This window comes from Pholcus phalangioides, unplaced genomic scaffold (genome assembly GCF_987345545.1).
Source record: "Pholcus phalangioides strain wild (caught in Gottingen) unplaced genomic scaffold, Ppha-v1.0 ptg000008l_1, whole genome shotgun sequence".
Classification (NCBI taxonomy): Eukaryota; Metazoa; Arthropoda; class Arachnida; order Araneae; family Pholcidae; genus Pholcus; species Pholcus phalangioides.
The window spans coordinates 33,727,729-33,752,495 of NW_028301601.1; the positions used below are offsets into that span (position 1 = coordinate 33,727,729).

Consider the following 24,767-nt stretch of genomic DNA (forward strand, 5'->3'; position numbering starts at 1 on the left):
GTCACAATAATATTGAATATCACAAGGAGCGTCACAATAATATTGAATATCAAGTTACAATACTATAAAATATTGAATCATACTACTATAATATTACCGAGTTGATACACTACACGAGAATATCATGATAATGTTTCATTAGCAGTGCGATTAATTATTGTAACTGCAACACATCAATGCATTCATAATTACGTAGATTTCATGATTTGATATACAGGGTGTTTCATGTGTTTCATATAAAAAGATATTCGCATCAAAAATTTCTCAAAAAATTCATAATAATTGGATGCTTAGTCTTCTTTTTTTAAGCTCTTTGGGGAAAAAAATTGATTCCCGATAGGAAAGAATTTGTTTACAAAAGACGGAGGGGAGGGGGTTGAAGTAGAATTTTCCGTTCATAACGGAAATGGCCCGACTCAAATATATCACGAAATTCCATGGAAAATCATGTTTATCTGGTTTCGGTCAAATACGAAATTCACTGTAGTGGTTTTATGATGTGCCCATGGATTCTACTCACTTGCAAAAAATTTCTTGTTACGGTAGACATCCAGGACAATCAATACTGTGATACCATTGTGAACGTAAGCTTGAATCTAAGTTAAAATGGTAATCCATGGTAAAAATACGGAATCGATTACAGCAGGAGTGCACAACTTCCGGTCCGCAAAGCCATTCCATCTGGCCCGTGGAAGGTGTTCAGGTAGAAAAGTATCAATACATACAATACGACAAACACATCTGCTGACCATATTTCCTTCACGAATATATGGGAAAGCGAGATTCACGTGAGATAACGCCAATTATCGGAAAAAAAAACCAAAATGTCAAAGACTACTAATAAAGTTGCCAATCACGGTAAAAAAAATTTAAAAAAAGCAAAGTTGCCAATTACAGTCAAAAATCTTTCACAGGATAGTAAATGTGTCTATTACAGAAAAAAAACCCATGTTGCCAAAGGGAATTTGTTAACTACCGCTGAAATCACTGAAAAATTTCTAATTTCGAAAAATAATGGGTACTGCCAGTCAAAATGTAATTCGCAAAATCCAAAAAGTCGTATACTATATGTTCGACATACATTGGGAAAAAACGGGACATTTTATAAAATAGATAGAATGGTTAAAATTAAGGGGATGGCAAGTAAAATGTGAGTCATACGGACACTATATACAAGTTTCCGGCCCACGTTACTGATAATTAATGATAATTAATACTGAGACCACAAATACTGTGTATTTGGTTGTGCGTCTCCCTCTTCATTACAGTATTTGATTACATAAAAGAGCTCTCTTTACTAAACTACCAAGATCTCAATTCTCTTGCATACCGCCTTGCATGCTTCAATCATTCAGAGACTTACACAGGTTCCTCGAACATCACATTACATTGATATCTGCAGTATAATTTTAGTCTAGTTTCCTAAAACTAATCACCGCACAATGTTTAGTCCAGTTTCCTAATACTAATTCCACGTATATACATGTACTGCATATATGATAAGCTTAGTAGTATAAATTAGAATATTCATAGATAATTTTCGAACAGATATCCCCCCAGCTATCAAAATATAAATACCCTCATCGAACTCTTTTGAAATGCATCATTACTGGATCGAATGAATTTAAGATCAAAAAGCTGATTCACTGCTGTACGCATAATCTGTATGACCATAATACTGCTCATTATTTATAACATTGTTAATTGTTAGATCTCACAAATCACTAAGATAGATGGATATCCAGGCATCATACGACGGTATTAATTCAAAAGTGAGTGATTTGGACGATATCATAAGCGTGCAGCAATGCGGTGGTTACTCATTGCTTTGATGCGATTCAGATTATCGAGTGGATTTCCCTGAAAGGGTTTCGAGATTGGAATTATAATATACCAATGGTCATTACGTGTGACTGCAATTTTAGACATAAAGAAATATATATATATATATATATATATATATATATATATATATATATATATATATATATATATATATATGTGTGTGTGTTACGGTAAATATGAGGAATATATGTGAGGAATCTGGTTATTATGCACAATCGCCGAGAAATTTCCCTAAATTTATCAATTTTATGATATGCATAATACACAAGCCTCGCGTCGTTGGTAGACATGATGAATAGTAGTATATGATATACTACTATACATCAGCGGTTCTCAACCTATTCTGATTCGTGGAGCCCTTTCCAACGTATAATTTCTATGACGGATCCCCGAGTTTGGCTCGAGGAGCCATTTTTAGTATATAACTTATATGGTGGAATCCTTCAGACCTTTTTATTTATTTATTAATCAAATTTATTGATTTATTTTACTTTCCTCGAGCTGCTGCGGAGCCACCGGTTGAGAACCGCTGCTATACATGATCATTCATACATGTATTGTGTCATTATATCGGGGTACGATTGTAAAATTTGTTATCGTTATATCGGAGGTCCGACAATATTCATCATACATAATATAGGCTAATTTGGTTTTTTTTCTTTCTTTTATTTATCAAATTCAACAATTACACTTGGATATTATGCATGATCGTTTCGGTAAAAGTGATAGGCCTATTTTCAGTATTTAACCAAATTTACTAACGACGTTTGTGTGTGTGTGGGGAATGTATAATCTGCGTGATAATTATTTTTTAGTATTTATCAAATTTACCCACTGTGCTTGCGTGTGTGTGTGTGTTATGCATTCTCACCAATAAAAGTGATAAATTTATCAAACTTACCAAGATGATAGGTAAATATGCATAATAACGGGTTCATTATATTTACGTATAACATATGATTACGTTATATTATACATCTATATAACGCAATCATATTGCTAATAGAAGCTATATACAATCGAAGCTACTGTTTTATCTGCCTTGAGAAAATGTATCAAAATGTGAATAAGTGGAATCATGCCATGAAGTTAATGAATACGGGGGACATATTCGTTTGTAATACAGTGCATGCCGCTTAATGTGATTGTATTGGACTCCGGGTTTTTGACAACAATCACTGATTGATAACTATATCCGAAAATAAAACGGTAGTAAGTACGATGACCATATATCTCGTTTCCATCGGGCGGGGCGTATGAAAACGGGAAAACTCTGTTTTCTACAAAACTAGTTTAAAAATATGATGCTATTTTTTTTTTCTATTACACACGTTTTACCCTTTATTTTCTGTTATTTCCAATTAATATCAATTTTTCTTTTTTCATAAATTGTGAGGTGTTGGAACGGTCTAATGCAGGGGTGCACAACGTTCTCAGTCCGTGGGCCAGATATTTCTGCCGCTCCATGGCCAGAAATCTGTGTACGTAAGGGTCATACGATCATATGACTGTATTTCAAGAGACATATTCGTGGTTTTGGCCGTCAAAAAGTTTTATAAAAAAATTCCCCATTTTTTCCTCTTATTTTCACCTATGCTTAATCAATATTATAAATCAAGAATTAAGAATATTTTTATGTCTTATAATCATATTATAATCTATATCGTGATTAATTATAGTCTTATAAAACTAATCATCTCCCATATTTGGGGAAACATCTTTTTTTTTTGTTGAACGACATTTTTACCCATTTTGCAACTTCCCTCTATATTTCCGGTCAATTTTCTCTCAATCCATTCCCGGCGTTTTTTTAAGCAATTTTAGCGGTAGTTTGGAACTTTTATTAAACTTTGACAAAATTTTTTTGTCTGCCTTTGACGCCTTTACTTGCGTTTCATAACTTTGCTTTCTTTTGACAACATTTCCGACTGCAGTTGACAAATTTACTAGCTTTCGGGCTCTCTTTTGGTGTCATTGGCAACTATACAGTACTTGCCTTTGACAGTTTTTTGGCAGTAATCGGCAATGTCTCGGATGGATCCAAATTTTCCGTATTTTTATGACGGAAATATGGTCACGCTGGGTATTTATTGCGTTGTGGGTATTGATCTTTTTCTCTGTCGGAGCAGTTGTCGCGGGCCGGATGGAACCCTTGGCGGGCTGCATTCGGCCGGCGCTGGAGGTTGTGCACACATGATCTGATGTGTACCACACGTTACGATACTCTTATAATGTACGTTCCAAAAAACGATGCCTCGCGAAAATATCCCGGCCGCGGAAATGTAAATGAGGTCACTTGAAAGATATTGGTCATGAACTGTAGAAAATGACTTTTTTGTACCTTGCCTTTACTATAGGAAAGCCATAGCACCATCTAGTAAAAATGAATTACTTGTTGATATCTTAAATTATCAAAAGAATTTTTATCTCACGAAATTTCTAATAAAAGCATCAAATGCGCATCAATTTGAATTTTCGTAGATAAAATAAGTTAAAAAAATTCGTCGTATACTCACGATATCACAATGGTATTAATATTTGTTAAAAGTAATATATATATATATATATATATATATATATATATATATATATATATATATACATCTTTTAAATAATTAAAATATTTAATATTGGAGGATCTGATTGAAATTGGTTATGAAATGATGTGATACAAATCGGTGTCGATCAACTAGAATGGAAATTCCCGCCATTTGCGTTTTAAGTGATCACATCGGGGGTTTGTGTTTACAGTTACTGATTGATAACTTTTCCCGAAAAAAGTCCCAGTTTCAAACACGATGACTGTGCACACTGTTTAGTAGAGCAGGACGTATGGGAACGAGACTCCTCCGTTTATATCTTATCCTTTCTTTCTTTCAAACCGAACACAACTCAGGTCTATCACCATCTAAGGGCGATTTACTACCTAGTGCAGGGGTTCCCAAACTTTCTCAGCTCGCGTATCCCCAGCTTGCTCGGTTCCTTTCCGCGTACCCCCGACATCGAATCCTCCAGGCATCTTCCCCCCAATCTGTTTCACCCATTGTAGATTCAGAAAAAGTTTCTAAAATAGGTATATGTTGAATTAAATTATATGGTATATTCTTTTCATTATATAGGTTTTTTTTTTTTTTTTTTTTTTTTTGAAGTCAGCAAACAAATTAACACAAAGATTGGGGGAAAAAAAATTAATGTGATATTTGGGACTGTATTGAGTTACAAAGTTAAATTATACTCAAAAGAGGATACATACAAACTCAAATCCAGAGTTGCGTTCAATTTGCTTCTATATTTATTTTTTTTTATATAAGTATGCGATGAAAACGCCCGTTCAACATGCGATAACAAACGGCAATAAAAACATGACTTTTTTAGAAAGTTCGCTGTATTCGTCACAGCCGTGAGCCCAAAAACTGACTAGGTCCACCATTCCACCACTAAAAATAATTTTCAGAGTGATGTCTGATGTGAGCTCTAGCAATTTCTCCTTTCCTGGAATCGACAATGAAGCCGGTTTAAAATAATCTTCTTTGAAAGGATTAGATATCCACCGATCAGCCATTTCCGACTCTGAAATATAATTTTCAAACGAGGATTTTAATCCTTTCCAATTGGCCGAATGTTAAATTTACCTCGACTTGTGACAAGAAATCGTGAAGTGTTTCAAACACTTCCAAGAAAAAAGAGCTACTTCGTGCTGAAGTTCGAACAGCTGCGTCAGGACTTAACCCCGGAACAACCACCTTACGGGTGTGCAAAAGCAAAGCGTTGTGAAGGCTGTCCATGTCTTCACACAACAATTAAAACAACCTGTAGTTGGTAGTATTCACCTTGATAAAGTTGACAACTTTAACCGCTTCATCAAGAACGTTTCACGAATTTGGAGGCAAAGGTTTCAATGCAGGGCTGTCTGCGAATATAGCAATGAGTCCATTTCATTTTGGGGGCGACTTCTGCACGCGAAGGCCTGAGTAGCAACCTTCCGTGAACTTTCCTTCATCTGTGGTGAGCCCAATGCATTTTGACCATTGTACTTCTTTTTCGATCAAATAATGATCAATTGCCTCAAATAAGTCATTAACTATCTGCCACCCCGTTGGGTGACAAATGAAAGAAAATTTGAAGAAATATTTTTAAGCACTTAAGCAATTACAAGTAGCACAGAATGTTGCACAAAATGTTGGTATTTTCGTTGACTTGGATAGAAAAATAAAATCACAACTTTTGACGAGATTTATGATTGTGCTCTCAACATCGTCTTACATTTCCTGTATTCTTCGAGACACCGTATTATTTGACAGATGTGTTAAACTCATTATACGAGCACTTTCCTCTGCAAGCGAATGCATCTGGCAGCATCTTCGAGATGCATGGTGAAATTAAATTTTCACCAATGGTGCGATTTTCCCTCGTCTCACAATACGATAGCTAATGTAGTAGAAGGCATCGGTAACTTTGACAGAATCACTTTCAACAGATTTAAATTGTGTTTTCATGTTTACAGGTGCACAGTTCTTCATTTGGGTGTTTCGGTCAACTTCCGCTTCTGCACAGATCTAGTTTTTAGCCACTGATCTATAGCATAAATCACGTGAGTAGTAGGTGCTTGGTAAAAAATGCTTGACGTAAAAAATTGTAAGAGTAACACGCACACACCGTAATACAAACACCCACAACAAAAGTTAAACACGACAAGAATTAATTATACGCTTTTATGCACAGCCCCGACATGCGTCAACAATCAGATCTAAAACGCCAAAGAAAAATGAGCGCTGAGAGGAAGGAGTGCGCGAATCCGGATCATAGTTTGGGCACGGCGCGCGGGAGGTGACAAGGCCGTTACTTTCAGCGGACGTAACCCCTCTGTTATAGAAGATTTTATTGATATGTAAAAAATGTTAAAAATTACGATATTATTTGCTACTGACAATATTAGTAAAAACCTCTACCCACTTCTTAAAATTATTTTTAATTTTTTTATAATTATTTTGTTCTTTTTTAAGATGGGTGTCCGCCATTACCATTTTCTTTTCGCGTACCCCCCTAACAGCCTCTCACGTACCCCCGGTTGGGAACCACTGACCTAGTGAGTGGTTCCGGAAGTATAACTGTGCGTGTACCTAACAATCTGAATGCATATGTAGTGTTGTGTTTGATTTTTGAGTACTGCCATCTATATTTCAGAAGTGAAGGGAGCGATGTGTTATGATTGAATTACATTTGTATTGTTTGTAGGTCTGTTGCTCTCTTTGTTTGCGTTTATCTTATAAACGTAACTGACTGCTAAAATGTTGCAATCATGCCGTTGTTTGGCTCTACCTTAGTTACAAAACGCGAAAAAAAAATAAAAATACTTTCAACGTAAAAGGGAATATAAATTAACATAAACCCCGAAGTCCCGATAACTATAAATATTTTTTTTCCTCGTGTTATATGATATTTGTCCGTAAATTTAATTACTATTTGTCAGAGTGCGTAGGGCTGTAATTGTGTAGCTCTGCATTCATTGGGGTAACTAATCACAAATGCTCACTAAATTTGTGAAAATACGCTCAAACCCAATATACTCACCAAAATTTCAAGCGATATCCGCCTTTTAGCCATACAATAAATGGAGTTCTCGCACTTTTTTTGATAATTCCCAAACTCCCAAAATTTTACTATCTAGTCAATGCTCTGGAATAAAATAACACAATTATCATTTTTTTTTAAAATTCAATTCGCTAATGCCAAAACGTTCTCAAGTGATGTTTACACTTAGAACAGAACATCTTGGCATCAAGACATGCGCAGAATGTGACCTCTCCCAGAGTTCCTCGAGCAATAAAACTGCGAATTCCAATCCCAAGGTTTGTCTTTTCAATTAGGATAGAAAATTAATCGAATTGTTTCCGGAATTCGTTAGAGGAAGAGAGCCAAGGGAAACAAGACATATATAACACAGTGCTCGAGCCCAAAGAAGATTATTCATCAAGTTCCCAGAGCATTCCCAAAGAATGGTAAATAGTTAGTTAAGTGAGAACTCCCTTCTCTTGCCCGTAAATAACTGATTCTAAGAAAATTTCAAAACATAAAAAGAGAAATATACAAAAATATTTCAGGTACAATCCATTGCCCCGGGATTTGTAAATAAGAATTACGCTTGGAATATAAGCAGTGTGTATTTGCATAGACTGTACACAAAGTCTTGATTTATCCTGTTTTATAATACTCTCACTCTCTTTCAATGCCCGAGACGGACTTCTGTAAGTTCGTTTCCCGAATCAAATGCCCCTAAGACAAAAGTTAGTTTATAGGAAAACAATTAGTGCCATTGATAAATGGTTTTACAAGACGTGCTCGATGTAGCGAAACGGTTCGAAATAAATGGCGTGTCTCAATTTTCCTCTTGGTAATAACTGAGGTGAATTCGGGAAAACCAAGTCTCTCCCCTACAGAAAATGTGACGCAAATGGAATTACTTCGAATCTAGCAATTTGCATATAATTTTATCTGACTGTGGTAGAGGGACGTGAAAAGAAGTTGATTTAAATAATAATCGTCGGTGAGATGGTGCCAGAATCGATCGATGGATCAATCAAATTAGTTCTTTTGTTCATCCAATCACTGTCACGAATACAACGTTCTTGATGATTTCTTCAAATATAAAAACATGGTCTCGTAATACCGTTGGTGTATTAGCTTGAAAATATTAACAATTGAAAGATTGAAAAATGTCACCGACTGGGTGAAATTCGATGAAACAATACATGGGTTGATTTTTTAGTAGAGGCCGTTCAATTATTACGTCATCATCGATGGGAGGGGTGGAGAGGGGGTTTCCGATTTGCTGACTTTTGATGACAACGGGGGGTGTTTGGATAATGCTTACGTCAGCGACCCCCCTTTATGAAAATATGAGTTAGGATTCAGAGGGGCAGAGCTGATGACGAAATTTTGCTGACAAGAGGGGGGGGGTGGAGGGGTTCAGCGTTTTGCTGACTTTTGCTGACAACGGGGGGGGGGGTCAAAAATGGCTAAAAATTTGCTTACGTAATACTTGAACGGCCCCGTAGTGGTAAAACTATATATTCTAGATATACAGATTGTCTTGTAAGTCCTAATTCACCCTGTATCTCATCAATCGTTCGTCGTATAGTCCGTCCAGGTATGATTCTAATAATTACATATTGTATGGTTCTAATAATTGCATATTGTATGGTTCTAATGATTGCATATTGTATGGTTCTAATGATTGCATATTGTATGGTTCTAATGATTGCATATTGTATGGTTCTAATGATTGCATATTGTATGGTTCTAATGATTGCATATTGTATGGTTCTAATGATTGCATATTGTATGGTTCTAATGGTTGCATATTGTATGGTTCTAATGGTTGCATATTGTATGGTTCTAATGGTTGCATATTGTATGGTTCTAATGGTTGCAAGGTTTCTCAGAAATCCCTCTATCAGTTTCGAGAGGAAAGATATAGTAAGTCAGAAATGCAAAATCTAAATTTTTATACGATTCCCTCTTATCTAACATCCAGTTAGAAAGTTTTTGACATGCAAAAAAAATTTCATGTTTCTAAGTGCAATATTTCATAAGAGCCAGAGACAGAATTAAAAATCGCAGAAAAGTTGAAAAATAAATATTTGATCATTTTTTGTCGCACCGCAGTCATTTTCTGCACACGAAGACCAATTAGAATGTGACCTAAAATCCATTGCCGATTCGGAATGGAAGTTTTTTTACACTCACAGAGAAGTTGGTGCGCTAACCCCGTGGCGTGGGACTTCCTGTGGTAACAATTTTTTTCTGTGGTCGCGTCGCTTTTTGTTGCACCCCTGGGGTCAGGAAAGTTTCTGACGAGGACCATCATCTATAATTCGTAACATTATTGAATTTGAAGTTGAGAATTTTATTAATTTTAAATAGCGGAGTAAATTTTTTATGTCGATAGATTTAGATTTTATCAATAAAAACTGCATGAAATATCGGGAATCAGATCATGTTTCTCAGCCTAAAGATCAAGGAAACACAATTTTTGTCTGGATACTATTCCCAGATGAACACTCGCTGAAAGAAAAGTAAATTCGTCTCCACTGGGAATCGAACCCAGTTCTTGCAAACCGGGCTATCAATATCCAACACTGGAGACAGGACAATCCTTCCTTATTTGCTCACGGTAGTATGAGGCGTACTTTCGAGTTCACTACAGCATATTATTCAGAAAAAAAAAAAGCGTCTCCTTTATCTATTGGACTGGGAAACATCATCTCACTCTCACTAATGCCGCCATTTGGATGGGCTGGGATTTGCTGAAGTAAAAGGGGGCTACTATGCCTCTAGAAATATCCGAATTTCATCGAAAGTAGGAATAAAATAGTGACACATATGACGCTTATGAGATCAAGTGCCATTCATGAGTGGCACAGAACACCCATTGACACATCAACCGAGTCTCAGGTCGGATCCGCTGTAACAAAGAAACTTCAAGTATAGTCTTCAACTCTTGAAGTGCGTAATTACAGATGCAGACTTGGTGAAACTGATAACAGAAGAGATACTTGGTGAAACTGATAACAGAAGAGATACTTGGTGAAACTGATAACAGAAGAGATACTTGGTGAAACTGATAACAGAAGAGATACTTGGGCCCCTATAGATAGATAGATAGATAGAACTGCTCACAACCCTGGACTGATGCAAAGAAACTTACTTCCGTTACCTCAAAAGGAGCAGGGTTGTGTCGGAAAAGTTAGCAAAGATTAATAAGTAGTGGCCCCCCCTTGCCCCCGTGCTCGCAAGTATCAAACTACTCGCGTCGTTCTTCCTATGAAGACAGCTATCAAGTCGATGCAACGTACAAGCCATTTGACTAAACATGGATAGCACATAAGGGCTATCTATTATAAGGGCTATAATGGCACCCAGCGGCCCATAAGGGCCCGGGAAGACCGTAGTCAAACCCAAAGATTGTCCTCTCTGTTGACTACCTGGAGAAATACCAAAGACAGAGATGGTTCTGGTGCAATCATCAAGCAAAAATTTCCCTGGAAACTCGTCCTGAAAAAATCCACTAAATTTTTCCCACACATTCCGAAAATTGTGCTGCCATCTATCGGTGGAAATACGTAATCAAGTATTTTATCCTAGAAAAGCATTGTATTGCATTGATATATACACTGGTGAAATAAATTAATAGAATTTGCATATTTTATCGAATTTCATGAAAAGAACTGAACTGAATGTAAAACCACTGCTTCTAGACAAAAATGCAAATCTTTTACGTCAAATACGTAAGCGTACACGTGTGTGTAGGCGTAGCCAGTAGAGAAACAGGCTCCATAAGCGCGCGTAAGTTGAGACGCATTTCGTTTCTCTGGTACACCTCGGCGAATTGCTTGGTGTTATTTTGCAGCAATCGATTAATTTCAAATTGTAACAGTAAAAATGAGTAACCACCAACGTTTAGATGATGGAATGAGGTGGCGAATTGTGGGGAGGCTAGAAGCAGGCCAATCTCAAGTCAAGATTTGTTGAGAGTGCAATTCAAGTTCAGGCGTAACTTATGGAAACAGTTCCAGGATACCGGATCTTTCGAGAGAAAGCCTGGCCAAGGTCGTCCAAGAGCCACGACGGCCAGAGAAGATAGCCATTTGTGGATTATAGCGAGGCGTAACAGGAGTGCTACAGCTTCTCAGCTCTCTCGTGACTTGTATGCAGCCACAGGAACCCGTGTATCAAGGGTGACTGTTCCCAAAAGACTTCATGAGAGAGGGTTGTTTGCAAGAAGACCTGCTGTTTGCGTCTCGCTCACTTCTACGGACAGGAGAATCCGTTTATCATGGTGCAGAAAGCATAGAGATTGGAGTATGGTTCAGTGGGCGACCGTTCTCTCCATTGATGAGTCCCGGTTCAGCCTAATCGCCGATTCTCGCCGTACGTTCATATGGAGAGAACCAGGGACCCGCTACCTACCCTCCAATGTCCGCGAAATCGACCATTATGGCGGAGGAGGTTTAATGGTCTGGGCAGGCATCATGTTGGATGGCCGCACCATGTCTTTGAAAGAGGCACTGTGACTGGTGTGAGGTATAGGGATGAGGTCTTGGAGCCCTATGTTCGACTTTTCAGGGGTGCAGTTGACCCTGAGTTCATTTTAATGGACGATAACGCGAGGCCACATAGAGCTCTTCTGCTCGACGATTTTCTAGAGAGTGAGGATATACGCCGGATGGATTGGTCAACCAGATCTCCAGACCTTAACCCTATAGAGCATGTCTGGGACGCTCTGAGGAGGGCAATTGCAACTCGCAACCCCCCCCCCCCCTCCGGGAACCATCCAGGGAATGAAAACAGCGTTACTCAACGAGTGGGACCAATTGCCACAGAAAATGATAAACTGCCTTATTTCAAGTATGAAATCACGCTGCGAGACCTGTATATCTGTAAGAGGGGACCATACCCCCTATTAACCCATCTATTAAACCATTTTTTTGTTTATTCTGCAACCGCCGTTTCATACCTTCCGACTTCAACGAGTGTTACGCACGATCATGCGTGTGTATTACAATTATTGAATGGTTATTTGTTTTGTATTGTATCAATGTATGTACATATTAAATTTCATTAAAATCGGTACAGTAGTTCTAGAGATAATCGACCAGGTCTGCAAATTCTCTTAATTTCTTACACCAGTGTGTGTGTGTGTGTCTATATATATATTTATTTATTTTTTTTTCTATAAAAATCTTTTAGTTTGACGAACTCTCAAAATTTTTCTCATAAACGCCAAGAAATTTCCCATGTGGGCCAATTTTGGCTAATTTTTCCGACGAATATGGGAAATTTCCCACGACTTACTATCACTATTCTGGTGAGAACGACAAAGTTGGTCTGTAACTTGACCCCCGACGATCCTAGCATCAGCGCTTCGCACTACAGTGCGCAAGTAAGGAAGGATTGGTCCCATCGTCAGTGGTGCATATGGATACCCGGGTTTGCGAGAGGACTGACTGGGTTCGATTACCGGTTGATGTAAGTTGACCTTTCTTTCCGAGTTCACCTCGGCATAATATATAGAACAAAGTTGTCTTTCCTACGTAAAATAAATAATTATGTTCAATTTTATATTTGTAAAAAAGAACACACATACAAAAGTAGTTCAGACTGATTTCCGACGAAGCAAATCAAGAAAAAACTGGGACACGGTGCCGACAACAATTACGTTTTTTCGAAGCTTCGAATTCCTCAGATAAATTAAATGTATGGAGCGCAGGTGATAAATAATTACACGAAACCAGTGAAACAAGTAACATAACGTAAGTGTTCGGCTCTTTTCTAGCATTTTAAATAACAGAGATACCATTATATATACCAGGGTAAACATGAAAGTTCATTATTACTGATTAAAAACTCTTTCGCATCGCTTTTAATCTAGGTTTATAGTTCTGAACATTCTCCAGGTTCCCGACTCGTTAATAATTGAACAGCTGGGAATGTTGTTTGCTCCAGAAGGAACTACGTATAATGAATAATCACGAGTTAGTCCAGATTTCACGTTACCAGTCGTCTTAAGAACTACTCGATGATTGGAAGCTTGTATTGTCAAACACTGCTTTTAATATACTAAGAATTCGAAGTTATATAGATTTTGCTGATTGTCATAATTTTATGTGAATCTGCTTACCAATTTCATCTGTTTATCTGCACTGAAATCAGGATAAGTCATATAAATTGGAACTCATGAACATGTGGCCTAGCATGTGTGAAGAATCGAATGAGACGTTACGCATGTGCTCAAAAGAATTAATATTAGGTATCCTCTACTAGACAGCATGAGAAGCTACATACGCTGTGCGAATACTTTTATGCTTGAATAATAGCCCCTTTTATCTCATAACTTTAGTAAGTAACTGAATCCTTTATGGTTCTCCCCCCCCCCCCCACCCACAAAAACTGATTAGAAGTTTTTTTCTAGAAATATGGATGTATAAATGTGTGTTATTAACATATTTTAAATTGAAAGATTACATATACACGACTTAATTGAATATAATCAATATCTAATTAGTCAGAATGACCAGTTAAGGATAAAATATGCAGTTTTTTATCATTTTACTGTTACCTGTATAACTGATAAAATCTTGAATACATTTCGCCTTGAATTTTATTTCGAATTCCCTCAATTTGGTACGATTTTGTGAAACTCTGAATACATATTTAAAAAAAATGACACCAACCACTAATACATTTTTTCTAGATGAAAGATTATTGTACTTATGTAGCTGTATTTTATTACTGAAATGTATGCTTTGGGAAAAACAATAAAAAAATTGAGAAAAGAAATTTGTATTATGTATATATATATATATTTTTTTTTTTTTTCAATGCATTTTCATGTATATTCAAGTATATACCCGACTAAAGAGGGTGAGCATCCGAATGGAGCAGTGGTAAGGTTATCGTCTTCCACCGAGACGGTTGCTACTGAACAACACATGCACCTCGTCCATATTCCTCTGCGAAACTTCAAACGAATTGGTGCATGTTGAAATATGTGTGTAGGTGTTGTTAACCTGACGTGAAGTTTGATTTTGTGTAATGCTTGTTGTGTGTAGTGCTTCCATCTGCCATCAAATTTTCTAACTATAAGTGATAAATAATGATTGAATAATCGTATTGTTGTAGGCCTGTTGCTCTCTCTCTCTCTGGCGATACTTTTCCTGTCCTGACGGAACCCTGACAGTTACTGCCAGGGTCCCACGGTTTCTATCCGTGGAAGAACATAGAAAACAAGTTATTTACCTACTGAGCTTGAGGTGTCCACCGAGAGATGACGTTTTCATTTTCCCACTCAAATCCCCTAGTTGGAAATCGGCGTGTGTCGATATGACCGGAGTTGGTTTGCGGTAAAGTAGTATACCATAGAGGGTTAATAAAAAAGTTTTGAAAATGAAAACTGTGTAGCAAATTGTCTATAAAGCCATGGGAATGTTGAACATTGCAGTTAACTATCTCACCTATCAAATCACACAACCATTACAAGAACAGTGCAACAGTGCTATGGGGGTACCCAAAACTATCCGGCATAGCCTTACGGTGAGCGGAACATCCGTAGTACGCGGTTGTCGTACTAGGCATGCATAAAACCACTCCTCCTGAGTCAATGTGACAAGTGGCGTTGCTTAGAAAGGTTGTGTTTGGTATCCGTGAATTTTTCATAATTACGTGAACAAAACTTTCAGCGTATGTCCACAGGGGCAGGGCTTTTAATGATTTTGCTGTACGTGAACAGTGCGGGTCTGTGGAGTTTTGCGTTCTGCCATGTCCTTGCTTGAAAACAGCAGAAACTGTTCTGATGCTATAAACGGCTTACGGGGATGATGCTATGGATAAGCGTACAGATGCTTTCTAACGAGCTAGCTACTAAGACGATTGCACAACAGTGTGCGAAGAAAAGGGACCCGATTTGAGACAGACGGGTGACTGATTTTTGCATCATGACAATGCTCCGTTTCACACGTACGTACTTCACAGATCGCACCAATCGTTAATACGAATTAGTATGACTCCTGTGCCCCATTCGGATTATTCACCTGATTATCTCAGCGTGATTTTTCTTTATTCCTACGGATGACCTGAAATGAAAGCATTTTGCCAACATTTTAGATGAGGTGAAAACATAAACGATAGAGGCGCTGTGTGTCCGGTATCACAAAATATGATGTTCCGAAATGTTTTCAACAATGGAAGAAAAGACTCGACTAGTGTATAAGCTGTAATGGAGAGTACTTTCAACGGAACTGAAGGTTTTGTTTTGTTTAAAAAAAATCAATAAACAAATTGTGAAAAATTCCGGCTACTTTTAAACCCATTGTATGTTTTTTGTTTTCAGAATGTTTTGGAACATGAAGCATTTCTTTTAATTCATGGTTTCGCAACAAAGAATTTAAAATAAAATAAAGCAAATAAAAGTAAAATACGTTTAAAAAAATAAAAATTATCGAGAAAGATATATTTGATTAGAAAGGATTTTTTTCTTTTTCAATTTTCAATGTAACTTTTAAATTCCTTCTCTCACCTTTTGTTGTATACAGTGTTAAAAAAAAACGAACGAAGAACGAACGTTGTTTCAAAAAGCTAAGTTTGAACTCTAAATAAATAATGATAGGTACATATATTCAATGAATTGTTCTGCAAATTTCTGAATACATGTGCACATCCAGGGCATTCACGTCCAGAGTAGGCTCCTCGCTAGAAACATTGGCAGGTCTGGCACATAATGATTTTCCAGTAAATAAATTGTGTGAAATTAATAAAAATAATCGATCAGCATTTCCCCTGGTCAGAGCTTTCTACTTTGTGAATGGAAACATTTAGGTATTGAAGGAAAAATACTCAACCGGAACACCAGAACTATTCCACCATGATTCTCCCGTTTCCGAGGTCTCTTCCAGTCCAGCGTCGTGGCATTGACTGGAACATTAACCCGGTTATTATACATAGTAACCGGTTATTTTGCAGGCTTATTCGTCTTTCTTAAGTTTGATAAATTTATCACTTTTATCGGCGAATATGCCGTTATATGCCTTGGGTATTCCATAATACCCAAGTGCCGTGGTAAATTTGATAAATGAGTGAAATTCATCGATTTTATCAGTGATTATGCATAATACCCTAGTGTAGTTGGTGAATTGGCTAAATGTGGAAAAAAATCCAAATCAGTCTACTACTATACGTGTGATTAATATGGTTGAACCTATGATATCAAATTTTATATCGTTCCCCGATATAATGATACAATGCACGAATGAATTATCGTGTATAGTGTATCATGTAGTACGATTTATCATGCTTAACAATGACGCGACGCTTGGGTACTACGCATAATCACCGGTAAAAGTGATAATTTTAGGGAAATTTATCAAACTCACCAAAATACTCGGCGATTATTCGTAATAACCGATTTCTGTGTATAATAATCGGAATTATCATATTTACCGCGTAGCATATCTATTAGTCTAATGCTTTTGTTCTGTAAAATATGTTTATTATCAGTTTAGAGTTTTTAAACTAGGCCGCCATTCTTTGAATAACTGTATATTTTGTGAGCGAGAATCATTACCTTTAAGAATATTTCAAAATTATTTTCAACAATATTTTTTAGGTATAATTCTTATGCAGTGAACTTTCACATACTGTAAAGTTCTGCATCTAAAAGGCACGTGTGCAACACGAGACATATACGAGCGTTCCTTACTGGACTCTCACACATTATAAGAGCAGTATATTAATGTAAGAGAGCGAAGGGAAGCACTAAAAAAAAGTGAGAGCATATGCCATACTCGAAAGCTCCCACTAACACGAATCGAATTAAGTATAGGAGTAGAGTATCTAATCGAATTACTTTCACGGATTCTAAATGGATCCACTTTGAAGGTATTTTCTGGAGGTTGTTTCCGAATGTGCCTTCTCGTCTCTACTCTCTTCCTTAAAGTAGAGAAGAGGAGGGGTTGGGGGACTGAGGCACCATCTAAAGTTCGGTAAGAGGCGGGAAAATTTTATTAAAAGTGAATGGTGCCGTGATTAACTGTATGGAAATGTCGAGCTTTGACATCCATTAAGTCGTGTAATCTTATTTGGTAACCTTGCTCAGCTTTATAACTCGGCGATAGTGAGTCCGCATCTTAGCGATTAGATTCTTATTATCAATTTAGAGATATTTATAGGTAGTGAAGTTTCAAACTTCGTCGTTATAGACTTTGGATTATAGATGTCCGCTCGAATTTCTCTAATATGTAATTTTCATTAAAAATATTTTGCTTCTAAGAAAAATGCATCGTAATTGGCTTTATATAATATCCGATAAAACTTCGTGTATAATCACCTTTATCATTTTAAGTACTTTTAGAAATTACAAAGTTTTTTTAAAGTTTTCAAAATTGCAATCTGTGAGATGACATTCGCGCAGTGTTTTGTTTAATTTTTGTTAAAAGATTTTTTGCCCATATTTTTAAAATAGCACACGTTTATGGGAATGAAATGCATAAATTACTCATTAAATATTGCATTCCCCTAAATGTGTGTCAATACTAATGTGTGAAAATAGTCATTAGTAATGTGAGTATTAGTATTTTCCAACGTTTGTTTCCGATGCGAATTGATTTTTTTTTATAATAACTCAAAGCAAAAATCATTTGCTTTTGCCACACGAGGCACTAGGATTCATAGAAATGTTAGAAACATAGCGAGTGATTATGGAATAGCTAATGTTGAAAATACATGAAATTTTTGGTTTTAGTGAGTTAAAAACTACGAAAAGTTCTCTATAACGTCAACAAAATTCTTAAAAAGGTCAGTTTTTCTTTCTGTCTCTCTCAAATAACTTTCACAACATGTGCCCAAAGTTCTTACCACCCACAGTTATGCACGCGTCACAACGGCGACGCATTGATTGCAGAAAAATTTCAAAATACCCAGCATTTTGCGGACGTTTGCAGCTACGACAAAGATTCTTGCGACGTGGATGGTGAGAAATTTGAGAACTTGTTGTGACACTGAACGTGTACGCGTACTGTCCCCATGTAAAGTATCGCTAAATAAAGAGTTTTCCACCCATTTTCAGCCTGTTATCTGTGCATCTTCCTTTATCCTCCAGCTGATGAAGGGGGTTCCGGTCATACATTCTTATATGATTCTGTTTTGTTTTTGAGTTTTCTACCTCCCCTAAAAATTTGTACGTCGAGTTTTGAATAACCCTGTATAACTTAAACTGTCGTATCAATAGTTTTAATTAGAGGGGAAGAAAAACATTCCGCTATAGGATCAGATACATCATTGCCGAAGACTTAATGCATTAGATCCAAGAGCTAATAGCAAGGCCAAATGCACATTCCTTAAAATTAATTGATTCCTGTATCGGTTGCACCCTAAGGAAAGTGACATTGGGTAATAGTGCAACCCCCCCCCCTCCACACGCCAATTCTTTTTTTTTTCAGTTTTTTCTAAATATTTTTCTACAAAAATATGTTATCTGAAGGAAATATCTTTAAAAAAATTCATTATTCAACCAATTATTGTTGATTTAAATGCGTTTAGGAGGTTGATAACTCGAAATTTCTGCGAAAGAAATTCCTTTCCGCCCTTCCCAAAGGTCGATTGGCCCTCGATAGATACAGGTGATTGGATTATTATTATTTTTTTCATTGGTCCATCATCTATGCTTTTTTTTTCTTTAAAGTTTATTTGCTAATGAAAGTTTATTGATAATCAAACACTTTGTCTTTTTAAAACCAATATTTTTCAGAAGAAACGTTTTCTGGAAATATCTCATGCGCTACGTCCGATGATACGCACGTTCCGTTCTCTCTTATTTTCCTTTTCCTCTACGGTCATCATATTACATTGAAATGTGTAGATGTAAAACAGTTGGCAAAAACACAACTAAAGAAACTTGATGATAAAGGAAGTATAGTTTTTCATGCCTGTGTTTATTCCGTCGCACATGTATATTAACTTCCTGATGCATAGATTCAAAACAATCACCTCGTTGCTCTTCGCAGCATTTGCTCTTGTCGGTGCGATTTTCCTGTTCCTGTCTAATAAGGATTACAATGATGAACTCTCCGATGAGACCTTTCCAAAAGTTATTGACGGTGCCAAGCATTCCTGTAAGAAGGTCTGTGTATCGGGCGCTTGCATACGAACTGCCGATGAAATGTTGGCTTACCTGAACCCCAAAGCTGACCCTTGTGAGGATTTATACGAGTATGCCTGCGGGAATTACGTACCATGCGATTATATGTCGTCATCTGTGATAACTCATCGACAAGAGGAATTCACGCGGGAAATATCCAGGCTGTTGTCGATCAAGCCGCCGGAGAAGATGCACAAAATTATCTCTGGAACGTACCATGATATCCTTAAAATTTACTCAAACTGTATGGAGTCTAACACTGCCAGCGTATCAGCCGTGATGGATGTTCTTCATAGTATAGGATTGCAAGGATGGCCTTTTCTTTCAGACAACTGGAAATTCTCACAAAAGTATGCTGTCTTTTCGAAACTGAACAGCATGGGAGAAGACAGTATGATAGAGATTAAGAGTATCAGAAATATAAGCTGTGATATCGATCTTTTTTCGGAGAAACATCCTAATGTGATCGAAGCCACCATTGGTGAAAGTAGGTTGCTTTTCAGTCATAAAGAATATCAATCTCCATCTAATGAAACTTTCAACGACTATATCAAATTGATCGAGAATATTTTCACGTTATTCGATGTCAGTGACGATCAAGCAAATGTCTACGCAAGTGAAATTCTCCAACTAGAGCAAAACATAGCCGGGTTCTACGCCCCACCACAATCGAGCGTCATCGGCCAAAATATCCGAACTAAGAGGAGAAATTCCGTATCGTTTAAATGTGGTGAAGCCAATAACACATTGATCCAGAATAAATGGTGTGAATTTGTGAACGCAACGCTCTCACTGATCGGGGAAAATATTGGAATAATGATTAATTTACGAGATGAAATCCTCCTCAATAAGATACGCGATTTAATCGATAGGACACAAGACAGGACACTGGCTAACTATGTAGCGATCCGATTCGTGCTCAACCATATACAGGATATGGACTTTGTATCGAAGTTATACTTATCTTATAACGATGCCGTAAAGAGGGTGACGAGGTGGTCGATGTTCACTGAGCAGTGGTACTTCTGTACAAATTGGATGATCAACAAATTCTCGCCTGTGCTAGTGCATGCATTTATACTCAAACACTTCGACAGACGAGCTTCAAAACAGCTCGAAACACTTTATGGGTACATAAAGAATGAAACATTATCGGCTATTCGCGACATGACCAGGATTGGTAGTGAATTTCAGAATTACATCGAAACAAAGTTCAGGGAGGTTACACTAACCGTAATTCAGTATGGCGAAGATTTCAGGGATCCTTCGTTAGTGTCTGAGATGTACGAAGATTTGAAAGTTGACGGTGGACTCTTCCTACAGAATGTCGTCGAGTATAACATTTTCTCTTGGAAGTACTTAACATTGTCGCAGTTCCAATGCACACCAAAGAGAACTTTATACGCATCAACTGTCTTGGGAGCAAATGCGAATGCTGGGGAAGACATGATAAATGTCGGTTTCGGCTTTTTCGGGTATCCAGTGTTCTCCGCTGACAGACTTATCGCAACGAACGCCGCTAAACTCGGGCAGATTATAGCCCATGAATCAGGTCACGTCATCGACATGATTGTTGCAGGTTACATGGACATAACGGATGATGTTCGAAATGAATTCATAGACCGAGGTAAGTTCCTTGCACAGAAATATTCCGAATTCAAGCTTGAGAATTCTGATATCATCCTGGATGGTAATAAGACATTATCCGAAAATGTTGCCGATGTTATAGCTCTGACAATTACGCTCAGGGCATTCAAGAGATATTTGGTGATTATTGATGATGATAAACTTCCGGGTGTAGAACTATCGAAGGAAAGCGAATTCTTGGTGTCCTATGCACAAATGTGGTGTGAAGATACAACGCCATCTTACAAGAAGAACTCAACATGGAGAGATCATCACAGTCCGAGCAAGTTTAGAGTAATTGGGCCGATGTCGATGAGAAAAGAGGCTCATGAAGCGTTCGGATGCGCTCCTGGATCCCCGATGCGTCCTGATAATATTCGGGATATCTTTCCTTAATTTTGTGAGTAAATGAATGTCCAACAACTCACGCATGATAAATTTTCTTCATAATGTTCGGTCTATACTTCATAGCGTTATGTTACTACAAAACAATTCTGGAGAAATTCGCGGTGCTGACATGGATGGGGTACTGTTTCTTTAATCGCCGTACCGAAAAACCGTACTCTGAAAAATATTTCAGAGACTTACTATGAACATCATCTACAATATTATGAACTAATATCGACATTAAAACACATTAACTGATTTAATTGCATTTTAATTATTCGCACGGTTATTTCAAGCACTTTAAAATAATTTTTAAAATATGTTTGTTGGTGAAAAATCAATGTGATTTTCGATGCGCTTACGCGATTTATACACGTATTTCATATAATGCGTTTTCTATGTAAGTATTATGATTAGTAAATTCAAAATACATGATTTCCATTTCATTAGAAATACATCACTAGGTGAGATACAAGAAAAAATATAAGTGAATAAATTCAAGACAGTCATATAATGATAACTATAATAATAATTTTTTATTGATTTGACTAATAGGTCCTCCAATGAGTGGAAATTCATTGGTGCTGTTTTTTGTAGCCACATTTACAAAATATATAATGTATTGGGATTATAATAAATCATATTAGGTGGTGTTAGAACAATTAATATAATTCCGGGGAAAAATGAATGAATGGCAATTACATAGAATGAACATATAACATACCGATAAATAATAATAAGTAACATACATATTAAGCGGGCAAAATAAACAAGAAATAAAGGAAAAAATATTAAAAATAATGGAAATGTATGAAACTCAGTTCACGAACAGAGCGAACGTAGGTGAATAGACATCAAGATAAATAGATATATTGAGTCAAGATAAATAGAATATTGAATAGAATATCAAATAGATATTGAATACAGATAAATAGATATATTGTATATACATCGTCAGTGATTGAAAGTAATTGAACAATATTAATGGGACCTGAAGCGAGATTTATAAATATTTGAATCTGTGTGTGTGGGATTACAGTAAAAAGGGCAGTGAAAAAATACATGATTCCAATTCTCAAAAACCAAAAGATTGCAATGTGTACAATTCTTAATGGGATCTGTAAATTATGATGATGATGATTCTGTTAGCCATTTAATCGTTGCGGAAGATAGTTTTAGTCATTATTCATTTGGTTGACATTCACTGATCAATGAACGTAAACTGTCTAACAGCGATATGTAATTCTTTTTTTTTTCTGAGAGTTATCAAAGCTTTATTGAATGCAATCACTTTCTTGTCTTCTTAGGATAAGGTTTGGATTTCTTTCAGGATTCTGTTGATCATAAATTTCTATTCCTTAATTTAATCTTTTGGAAATCTCTGAATTAAAGTGTAAATGTTTCGAAGTTAGGTTTATTGACATGCCAGACTGATCAAGACTGAAGTTGCGTTAGCAGAATGCTTTGTTAAGGCTTTAAGAGGTATTGACAGTATATCTCCCCTTCTTAATACTTACATATTTTAGCATTGGCAATCAAAGATATTTTGTAGACTTGATTTCTCAATAGAACATTCTTTCCCATACCACTTAGCACCTGCAGAAAAACATAGAAGAAAGCCTAATAACAGATATGACATTTTATAGGAGGTTTAGTGATTTCTGCTATCTGGCTTGAAAAGTTCATATTTTTGTAACTAATTAATTAATTATTTTTGTAATTCCCATTAACACATTCCCTGTACAGATGATACAGAACTTTTGGCAATGAGTGAAGATCAATCACGTTTTGTTTTTCTTCTTTTTTTAAGTAGGAACATTTGAACAACATTTTTGTAAGTGAACAGTCATTGTTTTAAAATACGAAAGTAAAATTAGTATGAAAGCGTTTCTTTCTTTTAATTTCACCTTATCAGTATAAATCAATTTTTTTTACGAATTTGAAGGAATTTTACTTTCAAAAAAATCTCCCATTGATTTTTCTTCTTCCTTTTCATTAACATGGATAACTTTTTTTGAATTGAAAAGAAGTTGTTTTTCCCCTTCTACATGGTATATGAGGTTTAAATCAATAATAAATACCACTCATTACAATTAAATAAAATTAATTACTACATAAAGACTCAATTTATTAGAACACTTTTTTATTAATTAAAAATAAAGTCATAATTTAACGCCTGACTTTTCGGACTTCATAAATTATATATTGTTTTGATATCAACAACTATACTTAAAAAAGTTTAGTAATTCATTAACGAATCGAAAGAATAGTCGAAAAATGATTGATGATTTGTTCATACCGAAAAGTTTAGGTAATCCTGTTTTTTCCTATTTATACATTTTATTTTTCTGTCATAATACAAGTATAATTTTTTATAACGTTTTGCTGCTTGATATTTTTGAAAATTTCAATTTTAGTTTCATTGTGCTTCAATTAGAGTTTTAATCCCTTCTTTTGTAAAGAATTGACATTATTCCGATATATTTTGTTTTATGTCGTGCTTCTTTTTCCCGAAAAAAAGGTGTAGCAGAAAAGTTCGTTTGGTGTTTTGAAATGGATGAGAGAGAAGTAAACTATTAACTTGATCGGCTATACACACCATTAATGTTGTGTTTTCACCATCGCCATATGTAACAATAAAGCTATGTGAACTATTTAACATTTTTATGCAATCAAAAAAATTGAATGTACTCTGAAATCAGTCAGTGGCATTAATACGTGCACATTATAACGTGCTCCAAATAATTTTATAATGTCAGTAGGCAATCATATGGAAGCCGTTCGATTCAAGAGTGCCTTCACAGTCGACTTCATAAACAATGCAACGCGCGATGACATCCGGCATAGTGTTAACTGTAATCCAAGTGGCCAAATATGATCGCTAATGATCACCAGACCCGAGAGTCATGGTAAAAGGATAGGTTTGTGTATCAACGCCAGCATGCACCACTTCATATTCACAAACGTTACGTAAATCATTGCTATTGAAGCACGAAACGTAAACAGATGTTGTCGATTATCTTGTTAGAGGTGGTATCCTCACTGCAATTCGGCTTGTGATGATGTCAGTTGACTCGGAGATTTTCCGGTCTACGGATTAAAAGAGCCAATGAACTGTATGGTTATTATACCGTGCACAATACCGAATCAAAGTACCGAAACAATCGGTGATAAATGATATTAATGTCGTACGAAGATATGCAAACGCACATCTGTTCTG

The 24,767-nt window shown here is 36.4% G+C and overlaps 1 protein-coding gene across 1 annotated transcript; it reads left to right on the forward strand.

Annotated features, from left to right (window-relative positions):
• Nucleotides 1–7,571: 7,571 nt before the first annotated feature.
• On the forward strand, nucleotides 7,572–21,893 carry LOC149084198 (neprilysin-like). Its single transcript, XM_089235279.1, has 4 exons — nucleotides 7,572–7,694; nucleotides 13,487–13,511; nucleotides 14,527–14,563; nucleotides 19,369–21,893. Exons 1-4 carry the CDS (start codon nucleotides 7,572–7,574, stop codon nucleotides 21,554–21,556), a joined length of 2,373 nt encoding a protein of 790 aa, XP_089091405.1. The 3' UTR covers nucleotides 21,557–21,893.
• The last annotated feature ends 2,874 nt before the right edge of the window (nucleotides 21,894–24,767 follow it).

Bases quoted from the DNA above. Each gene is read 5' to 3' on its own strand.
- LOC149084198 (XM_089235279.1), top strand. From the start codon at position 7,572: ATGCCAAAACGTTCTCAAGTGATGTTTACACTTAGAACAGAACATCTT. The intron at 7,695-13,486 runs GTTTGTCTTTTC...GAAGTTATATAG, and splicing joins CTGCGAATTCCAATCCCAAG to ATTTTGCTGATTGTCATAAT. The intron at 14,564-19,368 runs GTCCTGACGGAA...CCTGATGCATAG, and splicing joins TCTCTGGCGATACTTTTCCT to ATTCAAAACAATCACCTCGT.